The sequence below is a fragment of the Rhipicephalus microplus genome, chromosome 1 (genome assembly GCF_043290135.1).
Source record: "Rhipicephalus microplus isolate Deutch F79 chromosome 1, USDA_Rmic, whole genome shotgun sequence".
Taxonomy (NCBI): domain Eukaryota; kingdom Metazoa; phylum Arthropoda; class Arachnida; order Ixodida; family Ixodidae; genus Rhipicephalus; species Rhipicephalus microplus.
In genome coordinates this window covers 205,972,063-205,984,736 of record NC_134700.1, presented here as the reverse complement: position 1 = coordinate 205,984,736, position 12,674 = coordinate 205,972,063, and the positions used below count along the sequence as shown (strand labels likewise).

At 42.1% G+C, this 12,674-nt stretch overlaps 3 protein-coding genes across 4 annotated transcripts in view; all 3 read right to left on the bottom strand.

Annotated features, from left to right (window-relative positions):
* Positions 1–1,257, bottom strand: part of LOC119159775 (pyroglutamyl-peptidase 1) — a 106,184-nt gene extending 104,927 nt beyond the window's left edge. Inside the window, exons 1-3 of one of the 2 annotated variants that reach the window (XM_075890846.1) lie at positions 1,143–1,257; positions 846–887; positions 182–348 (exon numbers count right to left, since the gene is read on the bottom strand). In XM_075890846.1, coding sequence (XP_075746961.1) covers positions 182–348; positions 846–887; positions 1,143–1,254 — 321 coding nt within the window. In that variant the 5' untranslated portion in view covers positions 1,255–1,257. The remainder of the gene's footprint in view (positions 1–181; positions 349–845; positions 888–1,142) is intronic. The other variant, XM_037412625.2, reaches the window with a different exon arrangement.
* Positions 1,258–3,813: 2,556 nt separating this feature from the next.
* LOC119159776 (oxysterol-binding protein-related protein 9) overlaps positions 3,814–12,674 on the bottom strand; it is a 45,034-nt gene continuing 36,173 nt past the window's right edge. The window contains exons 20-21 of the mRNA XM_037412627.2: positions 5,167–5,302; positions 3,814–4,391 (exon numbers count right to left, since the gene is read on the bottom strand). Of these exons, the coding sequence (XP_037268524.2) occupies positions 4,320–4,391; positions 5,167–5,302 (208 nt within the window). The 3' untranslated portion in view covers positions 3,814–4,319. The remainder of the gene's footprint in view (positions 4,392–5,166; positions 5,303–12,674) is intronic.
* On the bottom strand, positions 9,555–11,242 carry LOC119159464 (uncharacterized). Its single transcript, XM_037412229.2, has one exon. The coding sequence runs from the start codon at positions 11,207–11,209 to the stop codon at positions 9,701–9,703; it is 1,509 nt and encodes a 502-aa protein (XP_037268126.2). The 5' UTR covers positions 11,210–11,242; the 3' UTR covers positions 9,555–9,700.

The window sequence follows — 12,674 nt, the reverse complement described above, 5'->3', positions numbered from 1 at the left end:
TATTACCTATCACCAAAAATGTGGCCTTTCAATCTCACAGGGTTATTCATATCAAATAAGAGGATGCAATGCCAGGTAGAGAACTTCTAAATACAGTTAATCAGTTCATCGTAATTACTGGCGAGCAGCATAGAATGGTTATCGCCACATCCAGCTTCATTCGTTTCACCACCAGACTCACATCAGGCTTGAACTCTTCCCACAACCGAGGCACGACGCTTGAAACAGTGTCGTACTCTACTGGAACTTCCTTCGTCACCAGCCTCGTTCCAGGGATACCAGTCTTAGCGAGGGCCTTGACCACTTCACTGCTCGAATTGTGACCATAGTCGCGGAACAGACCAAACCCTGCATAAAGCACAACCATGATGATTCGCGCTTACACAAGAACTATCGACGAAAAAAAAAAAGAGCGATAAGGCTAACTTTCAAGATCAACAGGTTGAGTAGCATAGGTTGCCTAAGGGTTCAACCGCAACGTTTGGGTAAGTCAGCCACCGCTACCACTGTCAACAAAACACCGTCTAAAATAAAAGCGCTGTGAAACGCAATGCAATTCCTCGGATGTACTAGGTTTATCGCTCTAAAGAAGCCAGGAATTTTGACCATCTATGTTGACCTCCGGTGGATTGCCGAGAAACAGGCTAGGCCTCGGGCATTTGAGGTCATAACTAAAAAGAGGCGCATTATTACAACTCACATATACGCGGGCTATTTTAAAGCCGAAAGCAAAACGAACGTTTTTCTGATAGCTTCCGGAGAATTGGGCGCTATTAGGAAAACAAATATCACGTGCTCAGAGTACGACATCGACCGAGTGTGGTTTAAGTGCTTATCACTCCTACCTGTTAGGAGGACGGTGGGTTCGTTTTCGGACGGGCACACACCTGGTAAGAGAGAATAAGGCAAATGATTCCCGTTTCACGACTCCGTAGAGTTGTCGTAATGTTGTGCCGGAATACCGCCGTCAGTTTGGCAAGTCACGTATCATAGTGACAGCCGAGCTTAAAATCGTGCTGCCAGCGAGTGCAGCAAGTACCAATGTACCGCTGAGGCACTGCAGCATCTTGCTGTAGTCGCGAGACCTTTTCTGGATCAAAAATCGTGTCCGAAACACGTCAACGAGAACAAACAAAACTTACCGTTTAACGAGTCACTGCTGCTCTTCGCCGCCATGGTGAATTCGAAACTGAAAGCGCCAGAAACAACACAACAATATTGGTCGTACTTCTGCATTAGCAAATTCCACCGCATGAATTGACAAATAATATTAATGGCCAAAATATAAGATAAATTTTGAAATAGTCATAGTGCTTTGTACGAAAGGTTAGCCATAGTTTTTGAAATAAACAAAAGCATGACGTCACAAGGCGCGACAATTCAAGCATTGTCACAGTCGCCTTAATAACGCTAGTTGCAATTATAGCGATTCTACGCCACTTTCGCGGTAATTATGCATCCACGTATATATGTATGCGTAACACACGCACAATGGGTTTCACTACAACGAAGCTCGACGGCTTAAAAAAAAAAAATGCGTTCAGTTCATCCGAACTTTCGCTTGAGCGATTGACACAAAACTCAACTATCGCTCTATTCGAAAAGCGTATGAGTGTTTTCTTTGAGATACTGCTCTGAACAGATACTTTACTGCGCTCTGCCATAAAATTGAACTCTACTTTGCGCAAGCATGGGCACAAGCATCCTTTTATCACATTCATAATAACTGTGGACTTCACAGTGTACCTTTTGCAGCCCAATTGAATATAATAGTGAACATTAGATTAAGCAATATGATTAATTCGTCAATCACCTTTGCATAGAACGTCATTTGTATTCTTCAGCTGACACCACGGCTAGACTGAAAAGATGTAATTACTTATTCATTACTCTTCCTTTCCCAGGATCAGGTTCTCATAATTAAAACACCACTACAAAATTATGAATATTTAATTATCATAAAACTTCGCAAAACCACCAAGCGACCTAAATTTTATTTACTATTACAAACGTCATCAAATTACATGTTTGTCACAATTCTGTTCCATACATAGATGACCTTCCATTTCACCACAGTTCATAAAGGGATGCCTTCTGTATGTCGAAAGTTTCTTGGCACTCTATCAGTGGGCAGCAAACCAAAGTTTACACCACTCTTGCGCTTATCTCCCCATTTTCTTTTCAATAAATTTTGTTATCTGGCATCTACTGCATTGCCAAGGCGTGCAAGTATCTAGCACCTGCCTGCTGAAGGATACACATAGCAATGCAAGGCACTTTATTGATTTGCTCTTCTGGTTCATCTATGATGCGCAGCTATGGAATATATATCTAACAGCATCATGCTTACATCTTTGAATTTCTTCCCGTTTTACAGCGAAAGCTGCTACGAGATCATAACTCTGGTCATGAGCAGTTGTCCGCTGCCGCTGCCGGTGTCCGTAACTACACCGCGAGAAATTGGAGAAAAAACCTAGGACCAATGACACTAAGGCTCGGACCCGGGTCCACAGGGGGCCAGCCCAGTATTCTACCACTGTGTTATGCTGGTGCTTGTAACTTGTTGTCAAACTTGTTTTAGGCAGGCTTGACCTAGCACCAATGACACGGTGGGGCTCGAACACGGGTCCACTGGGTGCCAGCCCAGTATTCTACCACTGAGCTACACCGGTGCTTCCGACTTGTTGTCAAACTAGCCTTAGGCAGGCTTGATGTCAGGAAAGCGATCGCATTGATATGATTTATAAAGCGTTTTAAAACAGCGAAAGAACAACCAGTCATCGCACAATGGCAATAGAGTAACGAGTGTGTGTCAAATGCTCCAACTCATTACAAAAGCTTGTTCTTGTTCCCCCATTAAATGTGGCGCATACCCACTTCAGCCATGATTCCTCATTGTCATCAGCCACTGCACGAATTGATTGATAGATATGTGGGGTTTAACGTCCCAAAACCACTATATGATTAGAGACGCCGTAGTGGAGGGCTCCGGAAATTTCGACCACCTGGGGTTCTTTAACGTGCACCCAAATCTGAGCACACGGGCCTACAACATTTCCGCCTCCATCGAAAATGCAGCCGCCGCAGCCGGGATTTGAACCCGCGACCTGCGGGTCAGCAGCCGAGTGCCTTAGCCACTAGACCACCGCGGCGGGGCACAGCCACTGCACGAACAATTGGCACAAAATTCCTTGTATATCTTTAGTGGATACCACGCTTCTCAGAAGAATGACGAAAAAGAGCATAGTGAATGCCGGCCTACTAACCTAATAAATTAAAAAATGACTTAGTGGGTATCAAGCAAGTGTGCTTGCAGTAGTTACCCAATGAGTGTTTTGAAAAGGCTCTGAAAGGCCACTCTTCTAGCTTTCGCTGTGACTGTGCTGCGCCTTCCGCGCAGGCCTGGCGTTTTTTTACATATCTCACCCTCTTTACCACATGACAGATACATAATCATCCAACAAGAATGTAAAAGTACTTCAATAAATATACTTCAACAACTCTATGAAGGAGCCAGGATTCAATCTCGCGACCTGCGGGTCAGCAGCCAAGTACCTTAGCCACAAGACCACCACAGCGGGGTACAAACTAGCAGCCTACTGCTCGTCCTGTCTACTTCTGCGTGTATTCCATTCGCTGTACACTTTTAACTCACTTTAAAAGTTGTACCAAACCCCCTCCCTCTCCTATGCACATTACTTGTGTCCAGAGAATATGAAAGTACTGTAATGCTGAGTTTGGTCAAATGCAGGAAAATTAAAAGATACGAGGTGGGGACCCCGACAGTTGCAAAGAATAGTTTTTCACAAACAATTTTATGAGATGATCAGAGGGCGTAACCTTAAAGAAGGTCACGCATTTTTATTGCTCGACACAGAGGGGCTACGACTGCTCCCCTCCCCGTCACCCGTTGAGTCTCTATCCACCGTTCCAGCTCTGGTGAGCACGGTATATCTGTCGGTAGCACATTACGGCCTTTCATTGCAGGCGTACGACTAGTAGAGTACATTGCGAGTTGGACGTGGCAGCTTTTTTACGGCAACCTCGAGGGGCCAGGCGATTCTTAGTCCTAGCTCCTACGTTGCCGCATGGGGTGTCTGCCAAGCTCGGGGAGAAAACCTACAGCACGGGCGGGCGGCTAAACACTTGCCCCTCACTAGTCCTGAATGAGAGGCACTCCGGTTGGAATGCATAGTGAAAGACCGGCAGCCGTCTGCCAGTTGGGAGTAGTAGTAGTTTGCCCGGTTCTCGCCAGCTGTGGCATCTCGATGAGATGGCTAGCCGCGGCAATGCACGGACGGTGATGACAATGGTAGTCTTTAGTTTTTCTTTCCCATTCGCTTTTGGAGTGAGTGGTCATAAGTCCAGTGCTCGCCTTCCAAATGAAACACCTGAAAGTGAAAAAAAAAAAAAAGAGCGAGCAAAAACACATTAGCACTGCCCATGAGATTCGATTCCATCAACTCTCACTTTTCCTTTCTGTGAGAATTGTGTAGAAGCACATTAGTATTGCTGCTGTCTAGCGGTGCGCACATTTAACTATACTGATAATTGCTATGTATTTATACTTCATTTGAGTGCCGACCAATACAATTTTTTTCTAAGTTTCATCTGGGGCAACATTGAGGAACGACACCTTCAACACAGATTCTAAGCTTCTCGTCATGCCAGCTTTCCGAAACACCTTTCGATGCAACGCTGAACACTGCTACCACTTTCAAGGCTTTGCCTACTGGCAATACTACGATTTTTTACGAGAAAAACAAGTATAACATCGAATTCAATCTGCAGTCAAGCCAACTGTGTTGTCAAAAGAAAAATACCATATAGCAGACATATATTCAAAAGACAACACCAGGCATACAAAAAGTCATCGGCTCTATTCTACAAAATAGTGCAATTTTCCTAATCAGTGAAACCACAGCTTCCATTGTTGAGTGAATGTTTTTTCACTGTTACACTTGCCAAAGGCCTATCTTACAAATAAATTTTTCTTTCGTTCTTCTCCCGCCTATTTTCCTTAAGGGATGTGGATGTACAATAGGGGCTTCATTGGGTAGTCAATGCGATTTCCTTTTTCACATTCCTTTTTTTTTTCTTCCTACTTTCCCGAGAATAAGGCTGCGCTAACAAGCTCCTGCTTGGATGCTACTTTTGTCTACACACCCTCGGCTTCCATGCCTGGCCGCTGTGGAGTCGCTCGCTGGCTTCCCTGCGCTGCTTTTCCTCAAGAAACGTCTTGCTGCTTGTTGCCTTGTTGACATCCTTGTTTTTCAAGGCTAGCGTCACTTCCTTCCATAACCTAGTTAAAAGGTAAGCAAAGCACAAGAAGTCAGAGGCGAATTAGCAGGTCAATGCATGACGTGTGTTAAACTATTGAAAGACCTTGACTAATCATAAATCAACGTATTTTCTTACGCATAAAGAACACAAAATATGGCGAATATGTGAAGGTCACATTCTGTACACAGGTTGGCTTCATGGCACGGCTTTACAGTAATGCAAGCAAGGCAGCTTCACATCAATTTACGGCATTCTTTATATTTTTATTTTGTCGCGGTTTGTAGGGGTGCATCACACACACACACACACACACACACACACACACACACACACACACACACACACGCACGCACGCACGCACACACAGACACAAAAAAAAACAACATGGTACTTTCTAGGCTAGTGTGAATAGTAAATATTACATTCAAAGCAAATTCAAAGCGAATGGTGGTTATGTTGAATAATTTCAAATCAAATTGAAATAGTATATATATATATCATATATTATAAAAAAAACAAGAATAATTTTCATTACCCAATTAACATATACAATATTTTTTAAAAATTTAAACAAGGCATGCGCAGATGTCTTTAATTTTTTTATTCAAAAACAGCTGGAAGCAACTTCACAAAGCGGCAGGATTAGACTTTCAGCAGAAAGCAAGTGATAACCTATAATATATGTTATGTTTTAACATTTACTATACTTGGACCATGTGAGCTGGTACAAGAAATGTTTAAACTTAAAAAAAATGTTGAATATATGTTTGTTCTAGCCTTGACGGGCTGCTCAGCAAAAGTGTGAATTGACCATGAATAGGTGTAATCGCGATATAGCCCCCCTCCACTGCAGCAAAACCACCTTTATAAAAATTACGTGCAGTTTATAGATGTTTATACTTCGAAATTTGAAAGAATTTACATTTGTTTCGAAGTGAATTCGGATACTGTAGTATCCGTACAGATGTTACAGGTTCTACATTATTCGCACAAGCCTAGCACTTTCACATTGTGCCGATATTATAGCAGTAAAGACAGCAGGCTTCACACATTACACACACTTGACACAAGCTCTCATGGTCTTGTAATATTTAACAAAATTTTTAATATTTGTAAATTTTTAAAATTTTTAAAATTTGTAATATTTAACAATATTTAACAATGTTTCGAGACATTAAACACACTTTCGCATACCAAAGCGTCCACATGCTGAAAGTTGCCCAGCCTCAGTGGTAAAACACAGGATTTCTTCGAAACCAAAGCTTGAACAAAGCATCTTTCTCCAACAAAGTTGACTACTGGTCCATTTTTCGTCCTACCTGTTGTGCTCCGCCATTCTATGTATACCTATTCGTTTAGATTCCGCACTTCCACTTTTTTTTCAAGTGGTTTATTTATTTATTTATTTATTTATTTACATAGTTCCTGCAACGCCGTAGTGGCATTACTGCAGGGGGGTATACATAAGAAGTCATAGAAAACATTTCTGCGATAAGACGCCAAACATAGTGAAAAATTCAATTATAACAACATATAAAAATAAAGAATATTTTAGTACAATATTACACATGACAACAGGTACCAAAAGAGAAGTACCTATGTCACAATTTCACAACGATGAGAAAAAAGCACTGTTGTCACTCAAGTTCACTATACCTTCGGGAAGTTCATTCCAGTCTCTAATTGTTTTTAAAAAGAAGGAGTTGGCAAAAGTAGTGGTTTTGTATGCGTATTCTTGTATTTTATGTGAGTGTTGGCATCTTGTGGAACGATATGTTGGTGCTAGTAGGTATTCAGACTTATTAATTCCTGTTAGGTTATAATATATGCTATGCAGAAGTTTTAATCGAAGTTTCCGTCTTCTAGATTTTAGAGTTTCCCAGCCTAATATGGCCTTTATTTCTGACATACTAGCGAATGGGTCGTAGTTGTTGCTGACGAAACGGGCTGCCTGGTTTTGGACTTTTTCTATTGTTTTTGCAAGATACTTTTGAGCCGGGTCCCAGATAACACAAGCATATTCCAGTATAGACCTGACAAGAAGGAAGTAAAGAGTTTCTTTCACCTCTTTTGTTGCACAGTGAAAGTTTCTACGAATAAAAAACAACATTCTACTAGCCTTTGAGATCATTTGGTCTATGTGTCTGTTCCAATGGAATGATTCTGTCAAGTAAATTCCTAAATATTTACACTCGGGCACTTTTTTGACTGCCTCGCCATTAATACTGTATGTGCACTGGATTTTTGAAATGTTCTTTGCAAAGCTGATGTGGTTGCACTTCGAGATATTTAAGCACATATTCCACGTGGAGCACCAATGTGTTACCGTGTTTAAGTCATCTTGCAATAATTCAGTGTCTGTGATTGAAGTAATGTGACGGTAGATGACACAATCGTCTGCGAATAATTTTATGCAAGATTTTATGTTATATGCTATATCATTTACATAAACCAAAAATAACAGCGGACCTAGAACGCTACCTTGTGGCACGCCTGAAGTCACGTTTACATATGAAGACGTTTTAGAATTTAAAACAACACACTGTTTACGACCACTTAAGTAATTCCGTAGCCAGGTTTGCAGCTTAGCATTAATATTCAGTGAAGCCAGTTTAATATCTAACAGATTATGTGGGACCGTATCAAATGCCTTGCGAAAGTCGAGAAATAATGCATCAACAATGTTGTTACGGTCAAGCGCAGTCAGTACGTCATGCTGAAATTCAGTTAGTTGTGTGACGCATGAACGACCCTGCCGAAATCCATGCTGGGAGCGGGCAAAGAAATGAGTAGATTCGAGATATTTGAACAATGCGCTATAAATAACGTGTTCTAATAATTTGCAACAGGTTGAAATTAATGATATGGGACGATAATTTTGTACATGTTTTTTGCTTCCTGCCTTGTGCACAGGAACCACATTGGCTGTTTTCCAATCCCTTGGAATAACGCCGGTGTCTAGAGACAACTTGTACATTATGCATAAATATTGTGCAATAATAACGTGACACTTTTTAAGTACATGAGATGATATACCGTCAGGCCCTGTAGCCTTAGAGGTGTCCAGAGTACGCAGCAGACTATCCAAACCAGCGTAATCGATTTCAATTTCCGCCATTTCATTACCAATATTTTTTGAAGGTAGCATTGGAGAGTGTTCAGTTCTTTTTGAAAACACTGACTGAAAATAGGCGTTAAATGCTTCAGCTTTCTCCAAGTCATCCGTTATAGTTTTTTCCTGGGTTAAAAGGTCAGGAATAGCTGTATCATCTTTTCTGTTGCTCTTGACATACTTCCAAAAGAATTTTGGATTACACTTCAAGTCTGTGTTTAGCTTGTCAAAGAAGACACGCTTTGCCTGTTTTAGTTTTAACTTAAGCTCTTTGTTTACACTTTTGAGCTTTGTTTTATTTAGTGCTGTTCTCTTTTTAAGAAACCTTTTATGGGCATTCGCTGCTTTTCTAACAAGTTTGCGTATCTCAGAGTTGAACCAGGGTTTGTGCCTCTTTCTGCATCTTAGACACCTCTGAGGTACGTACATATTCACTAGCTCTGTAACCCTGTCACGGAAAATTTGCCACAATTCATCCATGCCGCATGACTCCGATATGCATAAAAAAGTGGGATAATACAAGACCAGCTCTTCGGAAATGGCATTAAAGTCCCCTCTGTCGTACATGAAAACATTTCGAGGGGTTTGCTTACACGCAGGTATTCTAGAAACGTTTAACTCTGCAACAACGCAACTATGATCACTAATTCCTGGACATACATTTGTGTGAACAATAACATTTTCGTCATTGCTTAGTAAAAGATCTAGTAAAGCGTTAAACCGAGTTGGTTCGTTCACATATTGTTGTAGCCCATAGACGCTCATTAGTTCTGAAAAGGCAGAACAATTTCGATTTTTTTGTGGGGCTACACAGTCGGAATCCCATTTCATATCGGGCAGATTGAAATCCCCTCCCAGTATTACGCAGTGAGATATTTGTGATAGTATGTCGGAAAGTTGAATCAGAGACTCATTGTTGTGGTCAGGTGGGCGGTAAAACGATCCAAAAACGATGTTGTTTCCCTGGGGAAATTGGACGCGGCACCATACTGATTCAGTTTCATTATCAAAAACAACTTCTTCGCTGGCAAGGCTACTTGAAATTAAAAGAAACACGCCACCACCATGCCTGTTTCTATCTTTACGGTACACTGTAAAACCTGGCGGAAATATTTCTACATCCGAAACTGTGTCGTCAAGCCATGATTCGGTACCCATAACGATTTGCGCTTTCACCGTTTCAAGTAAGATTGTAAAATCATCAATTTTGTTTTTTAGGCTTCGACAATTGACCACCAACAATACTGGTGTAAAGCTTTTTGTGATGGTATATTTCCCATTTGTTCTTAAGCTAGAATGATCATGTCATTTCCGCCCCAATATCTGAGCATGCGCCCGAAGAGGAACTGGTTGGTGCATGTCAGTATCCCAGGCAAATGCTTGTCCATTGATTACCAGCTTATCGTAACTTAAATGTACACGATTTTTCTTGTCGAGCTGTTTTTCTTTACCGTACTTCCAAAGCTGCCGGCGTTTTTCTTGAACTGCCTTGCTGAAGTCTTCTGATACGCTGTATGACGTCCCCTTGAATCTGTATGCGTTTCGCAGAACAGATTCTCTTGTTTTCGACCCTGAAAAGCTAGCAATTATTGGACGAATTCTTTCTGTTTTGTAGGCCCCGAGACGATGAGCCCTTTCTATTGCTATATTTTCCAGCTTTAATACATCCGTACAGACAGACTTAACTAGATTTTCGGATTCTTCCCAAGTTTCCTTTGGATGACTATCTGGTATTCCAAAGAATACCAAGTTTGATCTCCGGCTTCTGTTTTCTAAGTCGTCTAGTTTGTCAGCGAACTTCTTTTCTGTTTCCTCTAGTGTAGTAAGGCGCTTTTCAATTACATTAGTTTTAGTAATCACGTCGTCCAGCTTTTTCCGAAGCTCATCCTGAGTTTTAGCAATGCCCGACAGCTTTTCCAACACGGTTACCTGCCCTGACTGTAGAACCTTTAGCATTTCTTCGATTTTACTTATCTGTTCTCGCTCAGGCACAGACATAGGGCCAGGGTTTTGTTCTATGTCACCAGCCAAGAGTAGTAATGTCTGAGAGGCCACATCGTAACCCTCCAAGACAGACCAATTCAATGCGGCAGCCATACACTCGCGAGAAACAGCATAGCATGTCCAGATAAGCCATTTACTGTTAATGGGACACGACACTCTAAAAAGCATGGCATCACTGCTTCTAAAGCAATTACAACGGCCTAAATAACTAACCTGATACATTGAACAGAGTGAGTGACGGCCGAGAAGAGCGCCGTGTCCCAGTGGGCATTGGTTCAGGGGCTCCCTTTTGTAGCCAGCAGTAGGCGGATCCGGAAGCGTACCACGATGCTTTGTCATCCAGCTCGTTTCGATGCGCAGATGGCACCGCTCCGAGGTGCTTGGTGAATCTAGTAGACCATGCGTAGTCGCTTGTGGAATGCCAAGAGCCGCTGGCCATGTGTCGATCGGTCGAAATGCCACGGGTGTAGCATACGTCGCCGCCGCTGCCATGAGCCCGATCAGCACCTGATACATTGAACAGAGTGAGTGACGGCCGAGAAGAGCGCCGTGTCCCAGTGGGCATTGGTTCAGGGGCTCCCTTTTGTAGCCAGCAGTAGGCGGATCCGGAAGCGTACCACGATGCTTTGTCATCCAGCTCGTTTCGATGCGCAGATGGCACCGCTCCGAGGTGCTTGGTGAATCTAGTAGACCATGCGTAGTCGCTTGTGGAATGCCAAGAGCCGCTGGCCATGTGTCGATCGGTCGAAATGCCACGGGTGTAGCATACGTCGCCGCCGCTGCCATGAGCCCGATCAGCACCTGATACATTGAACAGAGTGAGTGACGGCCGAGAAGAGCGCCGTGTCCCGTGTTATTGCATTATCACGAGAAAAATAAATGTGGCTTTTTTTTTTTTTCTGAGAAAGCCAAATGCACATTAACTGAAACTGGGAAAAACGCACTTTTTGCTACCAGCAATATTGTCGGGCCTGCTCAAACAACTTTTTTGCCAGTAACTTTCTCTCCCCTTGATACCCCAGATCTATATTGTTGCTAAAATCTACATTGCCCAATATAGTCAGTATTCACGAGTGAAAGTTTGTATTTGGTTCATATAGATTGGAACATTTCATTTGAGGTTTTGTTAGCTTGTAAAGTCTGAAAAAATTCGAATGTACGCTATAGCAATATTTCGCCATTAAACTAATGTCACCCTCGTGCTTCCATCGGTGCCGTGCTTTGTCGCATGGGCGTGATGGCGATTACTAGACATGAAGGGTGAGTGGCCCTTCCTGGCAAAAAGCCCGCTATTCTGGACTGTCAGCAGTGTTTTCTTGTTCTTGGCACCTATTGAAAGACTTGGAGAGTGCTCCAGCTCGTTTTATGTCATACCGCTTTGGATTACTTTTTCTTCTTATAGAAATGAATCGGTGCCCAATATCTTCATTTCATGTGCATTTTATTTCAAATACATCGTGTTGGAGCAAAAGGAGGACATGATACTGTAGCGCTAAACTTGAAAACAAACATTAAGAGGCGAAAATAAGTAGGCAAGTCGGCCTCTCACTCTTTATATTGGAGCTTTGTCACAGAACATCACATCCTTTAGTAAATGTCAATGAGCAAATGTTAACGATAAGCTAATTGAGGAATGCAAAATCGATAGCAAGACAACTAGGACACAAATGAAACATTTTGGGTGAAACCATGTTTGGTCGCGATTGTTGACGCAGTGCTGATTTAATAAATGTAGCTTAGTTTGAAACAGTATATTTGGCTAATTTCTGATAAGAAACTGCCTCTAAGAGTTCACGTTACGACCAGACATTGGCCCATTTTGATTCCAACTGTTTTAGAAGTTAAAGATACTTAGGCGCGCTTTACGCCCCCGTGAAATTAGGCCTAGTTTAGGTTTCTGCATATCACTCTTTTTTGAGGGGAAAAAAAACCCAACACAAATACAAACCTGACCATATCAAAGTGTGAATATTGATATAAGACGACGAAGTAGTTAAGGTCAGATAACAGTCTTAGAAAACAATGGTACTGCACGATTATACAAGGCAGGGAGTTTGACATTTACAACAGTAATCATGAAGCCAGTTGTTCAGGCCCTGCCTGAATTGAAGACCACACAATTCAACACAATCTTAAAAGTCTAGATTGCATTGCAGCTCTGACATGGAAACCCTCGCTGATACGGCTGACAGATGCTGTCTGTATGCAACAACAAAAAGTGGGCGAAGAAGGGTGGACTTCATTATCTCCAAAAGTAGAGATGTGCAAATATTTG

Coding starts and splice junctions, on each gene's coding strand:
- LOC119159464 (XM_037412229.2), bottom strand. CDS start 11,209: ATGTATCAGGTGCTGATCGGGCTCATGGCAGCGGCGGCGACGTATGCT.